Here is a 14,826-nt window from a genome sequence, read left to right as displayed (position 1 = left end):
TGCCAGGTTGAACAGTTCCAAGGAAGTGCATAGGTCTTCATGCATCGCCAACTCCTCCTTCATCTTGACGTCGCGCACGCCGTCGGAGAAGGCCGAGATGATGGCCTCCTCAGTCACCTTGGGAATCTTGAGGCGCACGTTCTTGAAGCGTTGGATGTACTTCTGTAGGGTCTCCCCGGGCTGTTGCTTGATGCGGTGCATGTCGCTCACGGCGGGTGGCCGGTCGCGAGTGCCTTGGAAGTTGGCGATGAAGCGGGTGCGCATCTCATCCCGGGAGGAGATTGTGCCTGGATCCAGGTTCAGGAGCCAGGTGCGGGCCCCGTCCTTGAGTGCCATGGGGAACCAGTTCGCCATGACCTTCTCGTCTCCATTGGCAGCTTCGATGCCCAGCTCGTAGAGCTGGAGGAACTCCGCAGGGTCAGCCGTGCCATCGTAGCGAGGAGGCAAGTCTGGCTTGAACTTGCCGGGCCACGCGACGTTGCGTAGCTCGACGGTGAAGACGCGGCAGCCTGTTGTGGCCACGGGAGGCCTTGGATGACGGGGAGCTTGGTCTTGCATGTCCCCACGCGCTGCAGCTGGGAGTAGCGCGGGGTCCTGACGCGCGGGAGCAGGAGCATGGTCGCGACGTGCTGGAGCAGGGAGCGCCCGGGCAGCTTCTTGCGGGCGAGGGACTTCTTGACAGCTCTGCTCTTGCTGCGCTGGTGCCTGACGGAGCAGGTTCCGCCCAGGGGCCACGCGCCTTGAAGCCATGGCGCCTTCCTGAGGAGGAGGCGGCCGGGGCGCCGCCGGAGCTTCATTGCCTGCACGGGGTGGGGTGCGGTGCAGCGGAACGGATGACGCAGGAGAGCCCCCTGCGGCGCGGACGAGCTCGGCGACGCGGTCGAGCCATTCTTCGTAGACGTCGTCGACAGGATGGTAGCGCAGGAGCTCGTTCGCTGCGATGAGTGCAGCCCGAGCCTCCATGGGCGCGCGGAGCGCGCGGGACGAAGAACCAGCTGGGGTGAGCGAGGGAGTTGCAGTGCGGCCGTCTTGCCGCACGAACGGATGCTAGGACGATGCTTGCTGCTCGTCCCCCGCCGGGCCGGTGGCGGCGTTGACGGCAGGTGACGAGGAACGGCGAGGACGCCCACCGACAGGGGCCGTCTGGGCGACGCGGGAAGCGAGCGCGGCCCGGCGCTCGGCGCGGGCCCGACGAGCGTCAGACATGGGCGTGATGGTCGGAGGAGAACGGGGTAGTGGAAGACAAATCCCGGCGCACCCCTACCTGGCGCGCCAAATGTCGGATTTCGGGTTCAGGCAGACCCTTGAGGTTCGAACACTGGGGTGCGTGCGGAGATTTCGCCTCCTACCTACCTGCACCCCTCCGCCTTGCTAGGATCTGAACTATGGAAAGAACAACACAAGAGACGTAGGGTTTATACTGGTTCGGGCCACCGTTGTGGTGTAATACCCTACTCCAGTGTGTGGTGTGGTGGTTTGCCTCTTGGGCTGATGATGATGAACAATACAAGGAAGAACAGCCTCACGAAGGTCTGTTCTTGGCTGGGGCGATGAACTACTGGGAGGAGCTCAGTCACCCGTCTCTCTCTCTCTTTGATCTTCTCTATCCTTCCAACCCCCCGGCTAACTCGCTTTTCTCTACCCTTCGATTCCTCCAGCTCGCTCTCCCTCTGCTCTGTGGGTGGCTGGTCCTATTTATAGAGGCCCTGGTCCTCTTCCCAAATATCGAGCGGGAAGGGAGCCAACAATGGCGGGCTAATTTGAACGGGGACAGCTAGTATCAACTATCCTGACAAAAGTAGTCTTCGCCTGCGCAAAGCTCTGGTGATGACGCCGTCTTGGGCTCCACGGTGACCTCCATCTCGTAGTCCACCTGGTCTTGGTCTCGTTGCACCGAAATGGCAACCTTTGCCTGATGCCTCGGTACTCCGCGGCTGCGCTTGCCCCCTTTGCACCAAAGAGGAAGGGAGGACACTGCGCGGGCTGGCACCCGCCTGGGGTCCCCGGTCGTCATGGCTTGCGTCATGGGCACCTCGTGAGGTACCCCGCCTTGATCTCTCTACCTCCTCGTGAGCCAGCCTGACGAGGCCGCGCCTGAGGAAGCTCCGCGTCGTCCGCCCCGCGAGGGTCTTGGGTTTGTGTTGGTGAAGATGGGCCGCGCTGGGCCCCCCTTTGAGCCACGCCGCAGGCCGCAGGCAGGCAAGTCTGGGGACCCCCGTTCCCAGAACGCCGACACATTTAAATCTGAGAATAATGGTTGTTCTATTTATATGAGTAATATATTTTATGGTCATGCACCCTTGAAGAGTGGTCTATTTTTGATGAATCTCGATAGTAGTGATACCCATATTCATAATGTTGAAGACAAAAGATGCAGAGTTGATAATGATAGTGCAACTTATTTGCGGCACTGCCATTTGGGTCATATTGGTGTAAAGCGCATGAAGAAACTCCATACTGATGGACTTTTGGAATCACATGATTATGAATCACTTGGTACTTGCGAACCATGCCTCATGGGCAAGATGACTAAAACACCGTTCTCCGGAACTATAGAGCGAGCAACTGATTTGTTGGAGATCATACATACTGATGTATGTGGTCCAATGAATGTTGAGGCTCGCGGCGGGTATCGTTATTTTCTCACCTTCACAGATGATTTAAGCAGATATGGGTATATCTACTTAATGAAACATAAGTCTCAAATATTTGAAAAGTTCAAAGAATTTCAGAGTGAAGTTGAAAATCATCGCAACAAGAAAATAAAGTTTCTATGATCTGATCATGGAGGAGAATAATTGAGTTACGAGTTTGGTCTACATTTGAAACAATGCGGAATAGTTTCGCAACTCACGCCACCCGAAACACCACAGCGTAATGGTGTGTCCGAACGTCATAATCGTACTTTACTAGATATGGTGCAATCTATGATGTCTCTTACTGATTTACCGCTATCGTTTTGGGGTTATGCTTTAGAGACGGCCGCATTCACGTTAAATAGGGCAGCATCAAAATCCGTTGAGATGACACCTTATGAACTGTGGTTTGGCAAGAAACAAAAGTTGTCGTTTCTTAAAGTTTGGGGTTGCGGTGCTTATGTGAAAAAGCTTCAACCTGATAAGCTCGAACCCAAATCGGAGAAATGTGTCTTCATAGGATACCCAAAGAATACTATTGGGTACACCTTCGATCACAGATCCGAAGGCAAGACATTCGTTGCTAAGAATGGATCCTTCCTAGAGAAGGAGTTTCTCTCGAAAGACGTGAGTGGGAGGAAAGTAGAACTTGATGAGGTAACAGTATCTGCTCCCTTATTGAAAAGTAGTTCATCACAGAAACCGGTTCCTGTGATGTCTACACCAATTAGTGAGGAAGTTAATGATGATGATCATGAAACTTCAGATCAAGTTGTTACTAAACCTTGTAGGTCAAACAGAGTAAGATCCGCACCAGAGTGGTACGGTAATCCTGTTCTGGAGGTTATGTTACTAGACCGTGACGAATCTACGAACTATGAAGAAGCGATGGTGAGCCCAGATTCCGCAAAATGGCTTGAGGCCATGAAATCTGAGATGGGATCCATGTATGAGAACAAAGTGTGGACTTTGGTTGACTTGCCCGATGATCGGCAAGCCATCGAGAATAATGGATCTTCAAGAAGAAGAATGACGCTAACGGTAATGTTACTGTCTATAAAGCTCGACTTGTTGCAAAAGGTTTTCGACAAGTTCAAGGGATTGACTACGACGAGACCTTCTCACCCGTAGCGATGCTTAAGTCTGTCTGAATCATGTTAGCAATTGCCGCATTTTATGATTATGAAATTTGGCAAATGGATGTCAAAACTGCATTCCTGAATGGATTTCTGGAAGAAGAGTTGTATATGATGCAACCGGAAGGTTTTGTCGATCCAAAGGGAGCTAACAAAGTGTGCAAGCTCCAGCGATCCATTTATGGACTGGTGCAAGCCTCTCGGAGTTGGAATAAACGTTTTGATAGTGTGATCAAAGCATATGGTTTTATACAGACTTTTGGAGAAGCATGTATTTACAAGAAAGTGAGTGGGAGCTCTGTAGCATTTCTGATATTATATGTGGATGGCATATTGTTGATTGGAAATGATATAGAATTTCTGGATAGCATAAAAGGATATTTGAATAAGAGTTTTTCAATGAAGGACCTCGGTGAAGCTACTTATATATTGGGCATCAAAATCTATAGAGATAGATCGAGATGCTTAAATGGACTTTCACAAAGCACATACCTTGACAAAGTTTTGAAGAAGTTCAAAATGGATCAAGCAAATAAAGGGTACTTGCCTGTGTTACAAGGTGTGAAGTTGAGTAAGACTCAATGCCCGACCACTGCAAAAGATGGAGAGAAAATGAAAGATGTTCCCTATGCTTCAGCCATAGGCTCTATCATGTCTGTGTACCAGACCTGATGTGTGCCTTGCTATTAGTTTATTATTCATGCTAGAATTGTATTAACCGGAAACATGATACATGTGTGAATACATAGACAAACAGAGTGTCACTAGTATGCCTCTACTTGACTAGCTCGTGGATCAAAGATGGTTATGTTTCCTGGCCATAGACAAAGAGTTGTCATTTGATTAATGGGATCACATCATTAGGAGAATGATGTGATTGACTTGACCCATTCCGTTAGCTTAGCACTTGATCGTTTAGTATGTTGCTATTGCTTTCTTCATGACTTATACATGTTCCTATGACTATGAGATTATGCAACTCCCGTTTACCGGAGGAACACTTTGTGTGCTACCAAACGTCACAACGTAACTGGGTGATTCTAAAGGTGCTCTACAGGTGTCTCCGAAGGTACTTGTTGGGTTGGCGTATTTCGAGATTAGGATTTGTCACTCCGATTATCAGAGAGGTATCTCTGGGCCCACTCGGTAATACACATCACTTAAGCCTTGCAAGCATTGCAACTAATGAGTTAGTTGCGGGATGATGTATTACGGAACGAGTAAAGAGACTTGCCTGTAACGAGATTGAACTAGGTATTAAGATACCGACGATCGAATCTTGGGCAAGTAACATACCGATGACAAAGGGAACAACCTATGTTGTTATGCGGTTTGACCAATAAAGATCTTCGTAGAATATGTAGGAGCCAATATGAGCATCCAGGTTCCGCTATTGTTTATTGACCGGAAACGTGTCTTGATCATGTCTACATAGTTCTCGAACCCGTAGGGTCCGCATGCTTAAAGTTCGATGACGGTTATATTATGAGTTTATGTGTTCTGATGTACCAAAGGTAGTTCGGAGTCCCAGATGTGATCACGGACATGAGGAGGAGTCTCGAAATGGTCGAGACATAAAGACCGATATATTGGACGACTATATTTGGATATCAGAATGGTTCCGGGTGAGATCGGGATAATACCGGAGCACCGGGAGGTTATCGGAACCCCCCGAGAGGTATATGGGCCTTAATGGGATTTAGTGGAAAGGAGGGTAAAGGAGCAAGGGAGGTGCCCCCCCAAGCCCAATCCGAATTGGGAGGGGGCCGCCCCCTTTCCTTCCTCCCTCCTTCCTCTTCCTTCCCTCTCCCTCTCCAAATAGGAAAAGGAGGAGTCCTACTCCCGGTGGGAGTAGGACTCCCCACTTGGGCGCGCCTGCTCCCCTTGGCCGGCCCTCTCCTCCCCCCTTTATATACGGAGGAGAGGGGCACCCCATAGACACAACAATTGATCTCTTGGATCTTTTAGCCGTGTGTCGTGCCCCTCTCCACCATAGTCCACCTCAATAATATCGTAGCGGTGCTTAGGCGAAGCCCTGCAACGGTAGAACATCAACATCGTCACCACGCCGTTGTGCTGACGGAACTCTCCCTCAAAGCTCGGCTGGATCGGAGTTCGAGGGATTTCATCGAGTTGAACGTGTGCAGAACTCGGAGGTGACAAGCGTTCGGTACTTGATCGGTCGGATTGTGAAGACGTACAACTACATCAACCATGTTGTGCTAACGCTTCCGCTTTCGGTCTACGAGGGTACGTGGACACACTCTCCCCTATCGTTGCTATCCATCACCATGATGTTGCATGTGCGTAGGATTTTTTTTGAAATTACTACGTTCCCCAACATATACCATATTTACTGTTTGCACTTCGGGGGGGATTGCTTCTGAACCCCAGTATTCGGCCGGCGAGTCTCTTCGTCATCGCTGTCACTGGGCGACCCCTTCCCCTTGTGTTCGGCTTTGAATTTGTTGGCTTGTTTGAAGACCCAACATCTTCTGTTGGTATGGGTAGCTGGTTTATCGGGGGTGCCATGAATCTGGCATGGACGATCCAATATCTTATCGAGGTTGGATGGTCCGTCTCTATTTGGCTTGGATGGCTTTTTTCGTTGACCGGGCTTGGAGCCACTGAATCCGGCATTAACTGTTGTGTCTTGTGTTATTTCATCATTATTATGACGCTTGTATTTATTGCATTTTGGCTTTCCGTTGCCGTCTCGGACTTCGGAAGTGCCTGGGTCGCTGGCGCCATTGCTCTTATGAGCGAGCCAGCTGTCTTCTCCCGTGCAAAGGCGGGTCATAAGAGCGGTAAGGGCTGTCATGGATTTTGGTTTTTCCTGACCGACGTGGCGAGCAAGCCATTCATCCCGGACGCTGTGTTTGAAGGCCGCGAGGGCTTTGGCGTCCGGACAGTTGACAATTTGGTTCTTTTTAATTAAGAACCTCGTCCAGAGCTTTCTGGCTGACTCTCTAGGCTGCTGGATGATGTGACTTAAGTCATCGGCATGTGGTGGCCGGACATATGTACCTTGGAAGTTATCGCGAAAGGCGTCTACCAGGTCTTCCCAACTGCCAATGGAGTTCTCCGGAAGGCTGTTTAACCAGTGTCGAGCTGGTCCCTTTAGTTTTAGTGGTAGATATTTAATGGCGTGGAGATCATCGCCGCGGGCCATGTGGGTATGGAGAAGAAAGTCCTCAATCCATACCGCGGGATCTGTTGTTCCATCGTATGATTCGATGTTTATGGGTTTAAACCCTTCTGGGAATTCGTGGTCCATTACTTCGTCGGTGAAGCAAAGTGGGTGAGCGGCGCTTTTGTATCGGGCCGCATCGCGACGTAGCTCGGATAGAGTCCGTCTACGGTTCGCGGCCCGGACGTGAGTATAGCTATTGTGTTTGGCTAGATAGCCGTTATCGCGTGTCGGGGCACGTCTCCGTGATCCGCAGATTTATCTATTCTGACCTGATCTACCGTCTGAGTCCTGTAGTAGGTCATATGTGTGTCCTTGAGCTGTTTTATGTTCGGCTTGAGTTGCCGCTTTATCCCGACCGCGTGCTAGTCGGTCAGCCGCATTGCGCAATGATGGTACGGGCTCTAGCGCCTCGTCATCGAACTGAGGTAGCAATTTGTGCTTCGGGTAACTTTTGGTTGGGCGCTTGAGGCCGTATTCTTCGGTTGCCAGGACATCGGTCCATCTATCATTGAGCAGATCTTGATCAGCTTGAAGCTGCTTCTGTTTATTTTTCAGGCTCCTTGCAGTGGCTATTAGCTGGCGTTTGAAGCGCTCCTGCTCAAGAGGTTTCTCGGGAACGATAAAATCCTCGGTGCCGAGGCTCGCCTCCCCCTCGGAGTGCGGGAGATAATTACAGTCCTCCGAGTCTTCGTGTGTGGCCTGTTTATCAGGGCTAATTCGCCCATCTTCCCGTTCATCTTGTTCGGAAGTTGCATCACCGAGGTCTTCATTGTCTTCCGCACAGTCCGGAGTGTTATCTTCTCCTGTGCCTGTGTTGCTATCTTTGTTGCGGCGTGACTTAGAGAGGCACCGCTGACGTCTACGCTTTGGTTGTATCTCGGGAGGCTTATCCTCGACCGGATCTTCCTTGTCATCTCCGATATTCTCTTTTGGTGCGTCCACCATGTATACGTCATACGAGGAAGTGGTCGTCCCGCGTCCGGTGAATGGCAGGTTTTGGGCCTCTTCTTCTCCGGCATCGTCGAACATACTGTCGATGTCATCGGAGCCATAATTGAGCATGTCAGTTGAGTCTTTGACAGTGGCTATTAAGGGGGGGGGGGGGGGGGAAGCGAAATTCATCGGCCTCCAATTCAAACCGGATATAATTTGGTTGTGAGTCCCCCGCTAGGGAGAGTGTTTTTAATGAGTTTAGCACGTCGCCTAAAGGTGAGTGCCGGAAGATGTCTGCGGAGCTGAATTCAACGATCGACGACCGATCAAGCTCATCATGCGCGGATGCACAGGCTTTGGAACCTGTAGCCGGAAACGTGTCCGGGGTTCTGGTAACACAGATCTCACTTGAGGTTGGGTCTGTGTGTGGCTCCAACGCCGCTGAGTCTGCGGCCTCCATGGTGGGGTTGAGCCTCCCGTCCTCGGACGGCGTGACCTGCTCCAGATCTAGAGTCGAAGCAGTTGTAGGTTCTATCTCCTGGGTGTAGTTCGATGACAGATTTAAGCCATGTTCATCGTGGTGACATGGAGCGGCTACTGCCGTGGTCTCGAATCCATCGAAGATCAAGTCTTCGCGGATGTCCGCGACGTAGTTCAAGCTTCCAAATCTGACCTGGTGGCCAGGGGCGTAGCTATCGATCTGCTCTAGATGGCCAAGCGAGTTGGCCCGCAGTGCGAAGCTGCCGAACACGAAGATCTGTCCGGGGAGGAAGGTTTCTCCCTGGACAATGTTGTTGTGGATGATTGATGGGGCCATCGAACCTCTTGGCGGCGACACAGCGAAACTCTCAATGAAAGCACCAATGTCGGTGTCAAAACCGGCGGATCTCGGGTAGGGGGTCCCGAACTTGCGTCTGAGGTTGATGGTAACCGAAGACAGGGAACACAATGTTTACCCAGGTTCGGGTCCTCTCGATGGAGGTAAAACCCTACATCCTACTAGATTAATATTGATGAGCATGGGGGTTACAAGAGTTGATCTACCACAAGATCGTAATGGCTAAAACCCTAGAAGTATAGCCTACCTGATTATGATTGTTCTCTACGGACTAACCCCTCAGTTTATATAGACACTGGAGGGGACTAGGGTTGTACAAAGTCGGTTACATAGAAAGGAAATAGTATATTCGTCCACCTAGCTTGCCTTCCACGCAAAGGAGAGTCCCATCCGTACTCGGGAGAAAGTCTTCTATCATGTATCTTCATGGCCCAATAGTCCAGCCCATGTCCAACAGGCCGGACGCCCGATGACCCCTTAGTCCAGGACTCCCTCAGACACATCCAAACCATAAAACAATAGGCACTAGTGTTCGATCTTCATTCGACAACTGCTCCGAGGCCTCCCTCCTCGGTCATGGAAGTAGCAAAGCGACATCGGCATAGTGATGGCCTTTGTCCCCTTTACGTGGTGTCCAAATCATGGACGCATATCTTCTTTAGTCCCATTGCCCGCCTTTCATGGAGCTGTGCTCGTGAGGCTATAGGTCCAAGGGGCAAGGCTCAGACCTAGGTGACTTTCTGGACACGAAGGCTCCATATACTAGGAGGAGGAGATGCCCATTTCTGTTTGGTGTTCGCGGCAATGATCTAGACCTTATGGATGACATCACAATAGTATGGCTACCGAGAAGGTTTTGTGTGATGTGTCGCTGACTTTGTGTTTAAAATGTTGTTTTTTATGTAGTATCGGCGTTCGTTCTGTAGGCGGCGGGACATGGACTCGCTGGGTTGCATACTGGATGGTCTGCAGTTCGTCACCCATCAACTCTTGGCGCCCCTTAGTAGTGTCCTGCATTGTTTGTTTTCCACTTTTAGGTCATGTTTTTTTTGTTGCCCCAACAGACTTATTGTTTCCTTTCTTCATACTTGGATGACTTGTGTATGAACGTGCGTTGGTGCTTTATTTATAAAGCGGGGCAAAAACCTATTTCAAGATATTTAGCTAAACGATTCCGGTTTTTACTGGCAGTCTACACAGTTTTCCCTTTCGATGTTTGGTATGCCTTTGTTCAAAGTTTTGCATTATGAGTTGGACCAATGCAGCTGGGCCAAGTGTGGATCTACTAATTGATATTGTACATATAGTTACAGTAACATTACATTTCGTTGAATTAGTTTCCATTGTGATGTTGTTTTCTAATGTAGGCCAACCAAGTAAGCCATGACAAAATTGGCACTGGATTATTTTGAGGTATTACTCTGAATTACTTTCCATTGTTATGATGTTCTCAAGCAAGTTTTGAGCTAGTACTCTGAATTATTTTCCATTGATTTACACATGTTTCAAGCATCTGTCGGAATCCCTTTACTATAGGAACTTACAAGATCATTTACACATTCCACTATATTAGCATGCCCCAGTTTTTGAACAGAAAAAAAATGCAATTAAATCTTCTCCTATCTGGGCCCAAATCAATGGCGATTCGGCCCTTCACGGCGAGGGCCCAAATCAATGGCGTTTCTCTCTTATCTACTTTCCCTGAGACGTTCCCTGCCCAAAGTATATCGAGGCTGAAAAATTCCCACGGTCCCTTGAATTTACTCTCTGCGGGCTAGATGGTGACGCTGTTCGGGACGCCTCGGCAGGTGATGCCCGGCCCGGACGACGGCGCCATGAGCTCGTACGGCAGCACGCCGGCGCCACAGCGGTTGCGCCGGGAGGGGTCGGCGTTGCGCCGCTCGATCTCCTCCTCGGCGCGGCGCACCTCCGCGGCGAACTCGCGCGCGGCAGCCAGCGCCGCCGGGTCCGCCGTCCACTCCTCGTTGGGCCGCTCCCCGAGGTACTGCTCGTCGGCGGAGTGCGTGGAGAGCGTGTCGATGACCGTCATGAACGTCGTCGTCTGCGTGAGGCTGGGCAGCGCCGACAGGTAGAACCGGTGCGGGTCCGCGACGAGGTGCTCGTACTCCGGGTCGCCCTCGGCCGGCACCAGCCGGCGCATGAGCGGCGGCCGGTTGGGGATGTAGCCGCCGAGCGGGTACTGGCCGAAGTTGAGCGCCGCGTGCTGCGCCGAGCACAGCCACACCAGCGTGGTGAGCAGGGACGCGAGGTCGCCGGCCGTCGTGAGGCGCGGCCACCACGGCGCGTCGCGCTTGTCCGGGTGCCCCACCTGCACGGCCTCCGTGTACCACGACTGCAGCTCGTAGTCGTCCTGCACGGCCTCGTCGGACGGGTAGTAGGCCGCCACGTAGGCCTCGCACCACCGCGCGATGGCCGACCAGAGGAGCAGCCCGTCGGTGGCGTAGGGGTAGTCCTCGATGAGCAGCCGGAGCCCGTGCGGCTGGCTCGCGTCCTCCACCGCCATACCTCTGCGACAAACCAAGCACCAAATGAATTTTTGTGCTACTGCAACGGTCGATAGGAGCAGAGCCATTTGAAGTGAAGCTTGTAGGTACCTTCCGATGAGGTCGGCGGGGAGGCCTTCCTGGTCGAGCCGCCAGAGGTTGTCGTAGGCGAAGGAGCTCATCTCCATGCAGTAGCGGCCAGGGGTGAACCCCGACTCGATGACGCCGTCTCCGTTTATGAGGATCTGCCGCGCCAGCGCGTTGATCTTGAGCGTGTAGCGCATGTGCGGCTTGAGCAGCTTGAAGATGGGGTGCATGGCGCTCATCTGCCGGTGCGCCGCGATGATGAAGGGCTCCATGCACGCGTGCGTCCTCAGCCTGCACCGCCAAAACGATCGTTCAGCTCAGTTCGTCTGCCACCATCGCCGGCAGTGGGAATTCTGAATCGGTATGTTCAGAGAGGCGTACCAGTGGTTGATGAGCTGGTGGACGCCGGCGTCGTTGGAGCAGACATGGGCCTTGGCGAGCTGCCACAGCCAGATGCTGGTGGCGTCGGCGGGGGGCGTGAACACCCGCTTGGCGCGCTTGCAGTCGTCGGTCATGGGCGGCAGGCACAGCTCGATGGCGATGGGCTTCAGCGTGCCCCCGGCCGTCAGGAAGAAGAGCGTGCGCGTCCCGTAGGCCTTCCGGCCGTCCAGCGAGTTGATCCGGTCCAGGAAAGGCATGAAGATGTCGTGGTAGTCCAGCATGTAGAGCTTGTTCTCCTCCAGCGCCTGCTGCACCGACATGCCGTCCAGGTTCCCGATGATGTGCTCCTCCGTGATGGCCGACTCCGGCGGGCCGTAGACAGCCGGGTCAAGCTTGCTCACCGGCGGGAACACCTAGAAAGAAGGCGAAACGCTTTCCTCAGGCCCATTGCACGCACAGAGAGAGTTTGCAGACAGCAACGCACAGTTGTGCAGCTCTGTTTTGGAAGCTGCAGAGTTGCCGTGTTCCGCGCGAGAGGGACGGCTTACCTGAAGCCGCTCGATGTTGACGGGGTTGATGCCAGCCAGCGCCTGCCTCGCGAACTCGTCGTCGCGCAGCCACGCGAACTTGTCCTCTGCAACAACAGGCCAAGCCAAGAAAACAAAACAGCGTCAGTACAAAACAAGAAGCCATGGCGTATCTTATCGTATCTCAGTGGGTGATGGACGGACGATTCGGTGGAGGGCTTCTTACTCTTGATGATGTCGGGGGTGTCGTAGCGGAGGAGGCCCTCGCTGTTCTCCTGGATCTTGCGCACGAAGGGGATCTTCTGGAAGAGCTGGTCGTGGAGGGCCTGCTTGAGGCGGAGGCCCTCCTTGAAGAGGTTGTCGACGTCGTGGAAGCCGGCGAAGTCGCGGCTGTCCGGCGAGACGGAGCTCACCAGCAGCGGCATGAAGTTGTGGAGCAGCGCCTTGATGGCGCCCTCGGACAGCATCTCGTTCTTGCCCTCCTCGAACTCCTCGTCGCGCGACACGTAGATGGGCTCCGGGTACTCCACCCTGCTCTCCGCGCCCTCGTCTGCACCCAAACCAAACGCAACGGCCGCGGCGGGTCAGTGTCAACGTCAGTGACGATCGGGTGGTTCGGATACGAAAGCAACGCGCCGGAGCCGGACCGACGGTTTCGCTCCCGCCATGTCGGGGACGACACTGTTGCTATCGGAGAATTTATTGGATGGATGGATGGATGGATCGGTGGAGTCGACGCCGACGGTGGTGTCAAGGCAAGGCGGCCATCAAGGAGAAGAGAGGAAGAAGGAGGAGGGAAAGCGACTTGCCTGTGACGGTGCTTGGCCGTGCCGTCCGCATCCGGCGCGGGTACGGCAGCTTGTCGCCGCCGAGGACGGGGCGCTCGAACCCGGCGCCCTTGTCCGGGTTGCCCAGGTCGTTGTACACGTCGTAGTCGTAGGCCCGGTCGGTGATCTTGCGCACGCCGGTGCCGCTGCCGCGCAGCTCCTTGAGCTCCCGTCGCCGGAGCTCCCTCAGCCCCGGCGGCGTCTTGGACGGCAGGTAGGGCCTGTTGGTGAAGAAGACCCGCGGGGCCGGGTCGACGCGGGTGGGCTGGACCCACGAGTTGCAGGTGAAGTGCGCCGGGCCGGACGGGAAGCCCTCCACCAGGATGCTCTCGATGAAGAACTCGAGCTGGTGCTGGTTGAGCACGGTGACCGCGCCCGGCTCGCCGAAGGCCGCGTCGACGGTGAACTCCGCCGTGTACACCACCAGCTCCGCCTTGACGTCCCGCTTCTCGAACCACCCCACCAGCTTCGACTTCTTGCTCTTCTTGGGGCCTCCCTTTCCTGGCAACAGCAGAGAAAAAGCGAAGATCCACTCAGCTCAATGCATGCTTGCATCCAATGATTCGCTCTGATTTTGATACTCGAGACAAACATGCCACATGCGGGGAAGAAAAGAAGAAAAATCAAATCAATAAACAGAGCGATGGGTAGGTTGGTACGCTCGGTTTCCATGTGGACACGATGACTCGAAAACGAAGGCGCGCACGCGCAGGTCAAGAGACACCAGCTGGAATATTCTCGCCCCTGGAGCTGAGGCGGCGAACGGAAAGCGGGGGAGAAGAAAAGGAGAAGCTCGAAGATGCAGCCGACGAGGGCCGCGGAATTCAAACGCGGCAGGGAAGCTTCGCGGCGGTGGCTTACTTGGGTCTGTCTCCGTGCTGATGAGCTCGAGCAGGACGCTCCGGCCGACCCTGTCGGCGTAGGCGTCCATCTGCTCGGCGACCTGCTCCTTGACCTCCACCTTGCGCTTCCGGCGCACGGTGACCACGGCCCTCGCAGCCACGCTCTGCGGGTGCGCCTCCGGCCGGGCCACCCTCTCCGCCGGCGCCGGGGTGAGGACGACCCGCTCGGCCAGGGCGCCCACCGGCGCCTTCGACCGCACCGTCCTCCTCCCCTGCCTCCCGCCGAGGCTCGCGAAGCAGAGCCCGCCGCCCCCGCGCTCCCGGCCGCCGCGCGGCGCTGCGGTGCTGGCAGAGCCTGCTGCCTGCAAGAGCGATCTCCCCACCAGCTCCATCGGCGGCATGACCGTAGAAAGAAGCTCCCCCCCTCGTCGGCGCAGTAGGCCAAGGTTAAGATCGCTCGCCGGACACGAAAATGGGTCAAAGCAGCTGGCCGGGGAGGGGGGGTATGTTTCTCGCTCTGGATCTTGGACCGGACACCAGCCCCTGTTTTCTTTTCTGCTGCCTTTCTCTCTCGTAGTGGGGCTGGGAGCGCATTATATATAGGCGCTCGCGTCGCGCGCGCTGGCGGGCTCGGGGCTTGGAGGGAGGAGAGCGAAGGGTAGCTAACCCAGAGCGGCAGAGGGAGCGCGCGGTCGTGCGTGCGAGGGCTGGGAAACCACGAGCGCGACGTGGAATCATCCCCGCGCCGGCCACACGTGTTCCATACATGCATCCTGCGCACGCTGAATAGAAAAGGGCGGGCGAGCGAGCTGCGCGGGTGCGGGGCCGAGGCTTCGGCGCAGGTGAGGTGCCGGTGCCGGTGCCGGTGCAGCTGAAGCGCGGGGATGGGTTTCTGTGGCTGGTGATTCGGACAACAAAGCCC

General features: G+C 54.3%; 1 protein-coding gene across 1 annotated transcript; it reads right to left on the bottom strand.

Annotated features, from left to right (window-relative positions):
* Window positions 1-10,206: 10,206 nt before the first annotated feature.
* On the bottom strand, window positions 10,207-14,485 carry LOC125538417 (putative lipoxygenase 5). Its single transcript, XM_048701674.1, has 7 exons — window positions 13,924-14,485; window positions 13,045-13,563; window positions 12,462-12,785; window positions 12,257-12,342; window positions 11,709-12,121; window positions 11,352-11,618; window positions 10,207-11,264 (listed from the first exon to the last, which is right to left on the bottom strand). The coding sequence occupies exons 1-7, from the start codon at window positions 14,303-14,305 to the stop codon at window positions 10,511-10,513; spliced, it is 2,745 nt and encodes a 914-aa protein (XP_048557631.1). The 5' UTR covers window positions 14,306-14,485; the 3' UTR covers window positions 10,207-10,510.
* Between the last annotated feature and the right edge of the window lie 341 nt (window positions 14,486-14,826).

Source organism: Triticum urartu, chromosome 2 (genome assembly GCF_003073215.2).
Source record: "Triticum urartu cultivar G1812 chromosome 2, Tu2.1, whole genome shotgun sequence".
NCBI lineage: Eukaryota > Viridiplantae > Streptophyta > Magnoliopsida > Poales > Poaceae > Triticum > Triticum urartu.
This window is presented reverse-complemented; position numbering and strand designations above follow the sequence as displayed.

Coding starts and splice junctions, on each gene's coding strand:
- LOC125538417 (XM_048701674.1), bottom strand. CDS start 14,305: ATGCCGCCGATGGAGCTGGTGGGGAGATCGCTCTTGCAGGCAGCAGGC. Junction 12,786..13,044: donor ACGGCCAAGCACCGTCACAG/GCAAGTCGCTTT, acceptor GTTTGGGTGCAG/ACGAGGGCGCGGAGAGCAGG. Junction 11,619..11,708: donor CACCAGCTCATCAACCACTG/GTACGCCTCTCT, acceptor TTGGCGGTGCAG/GCTGAGGACGCACGCGTGCA.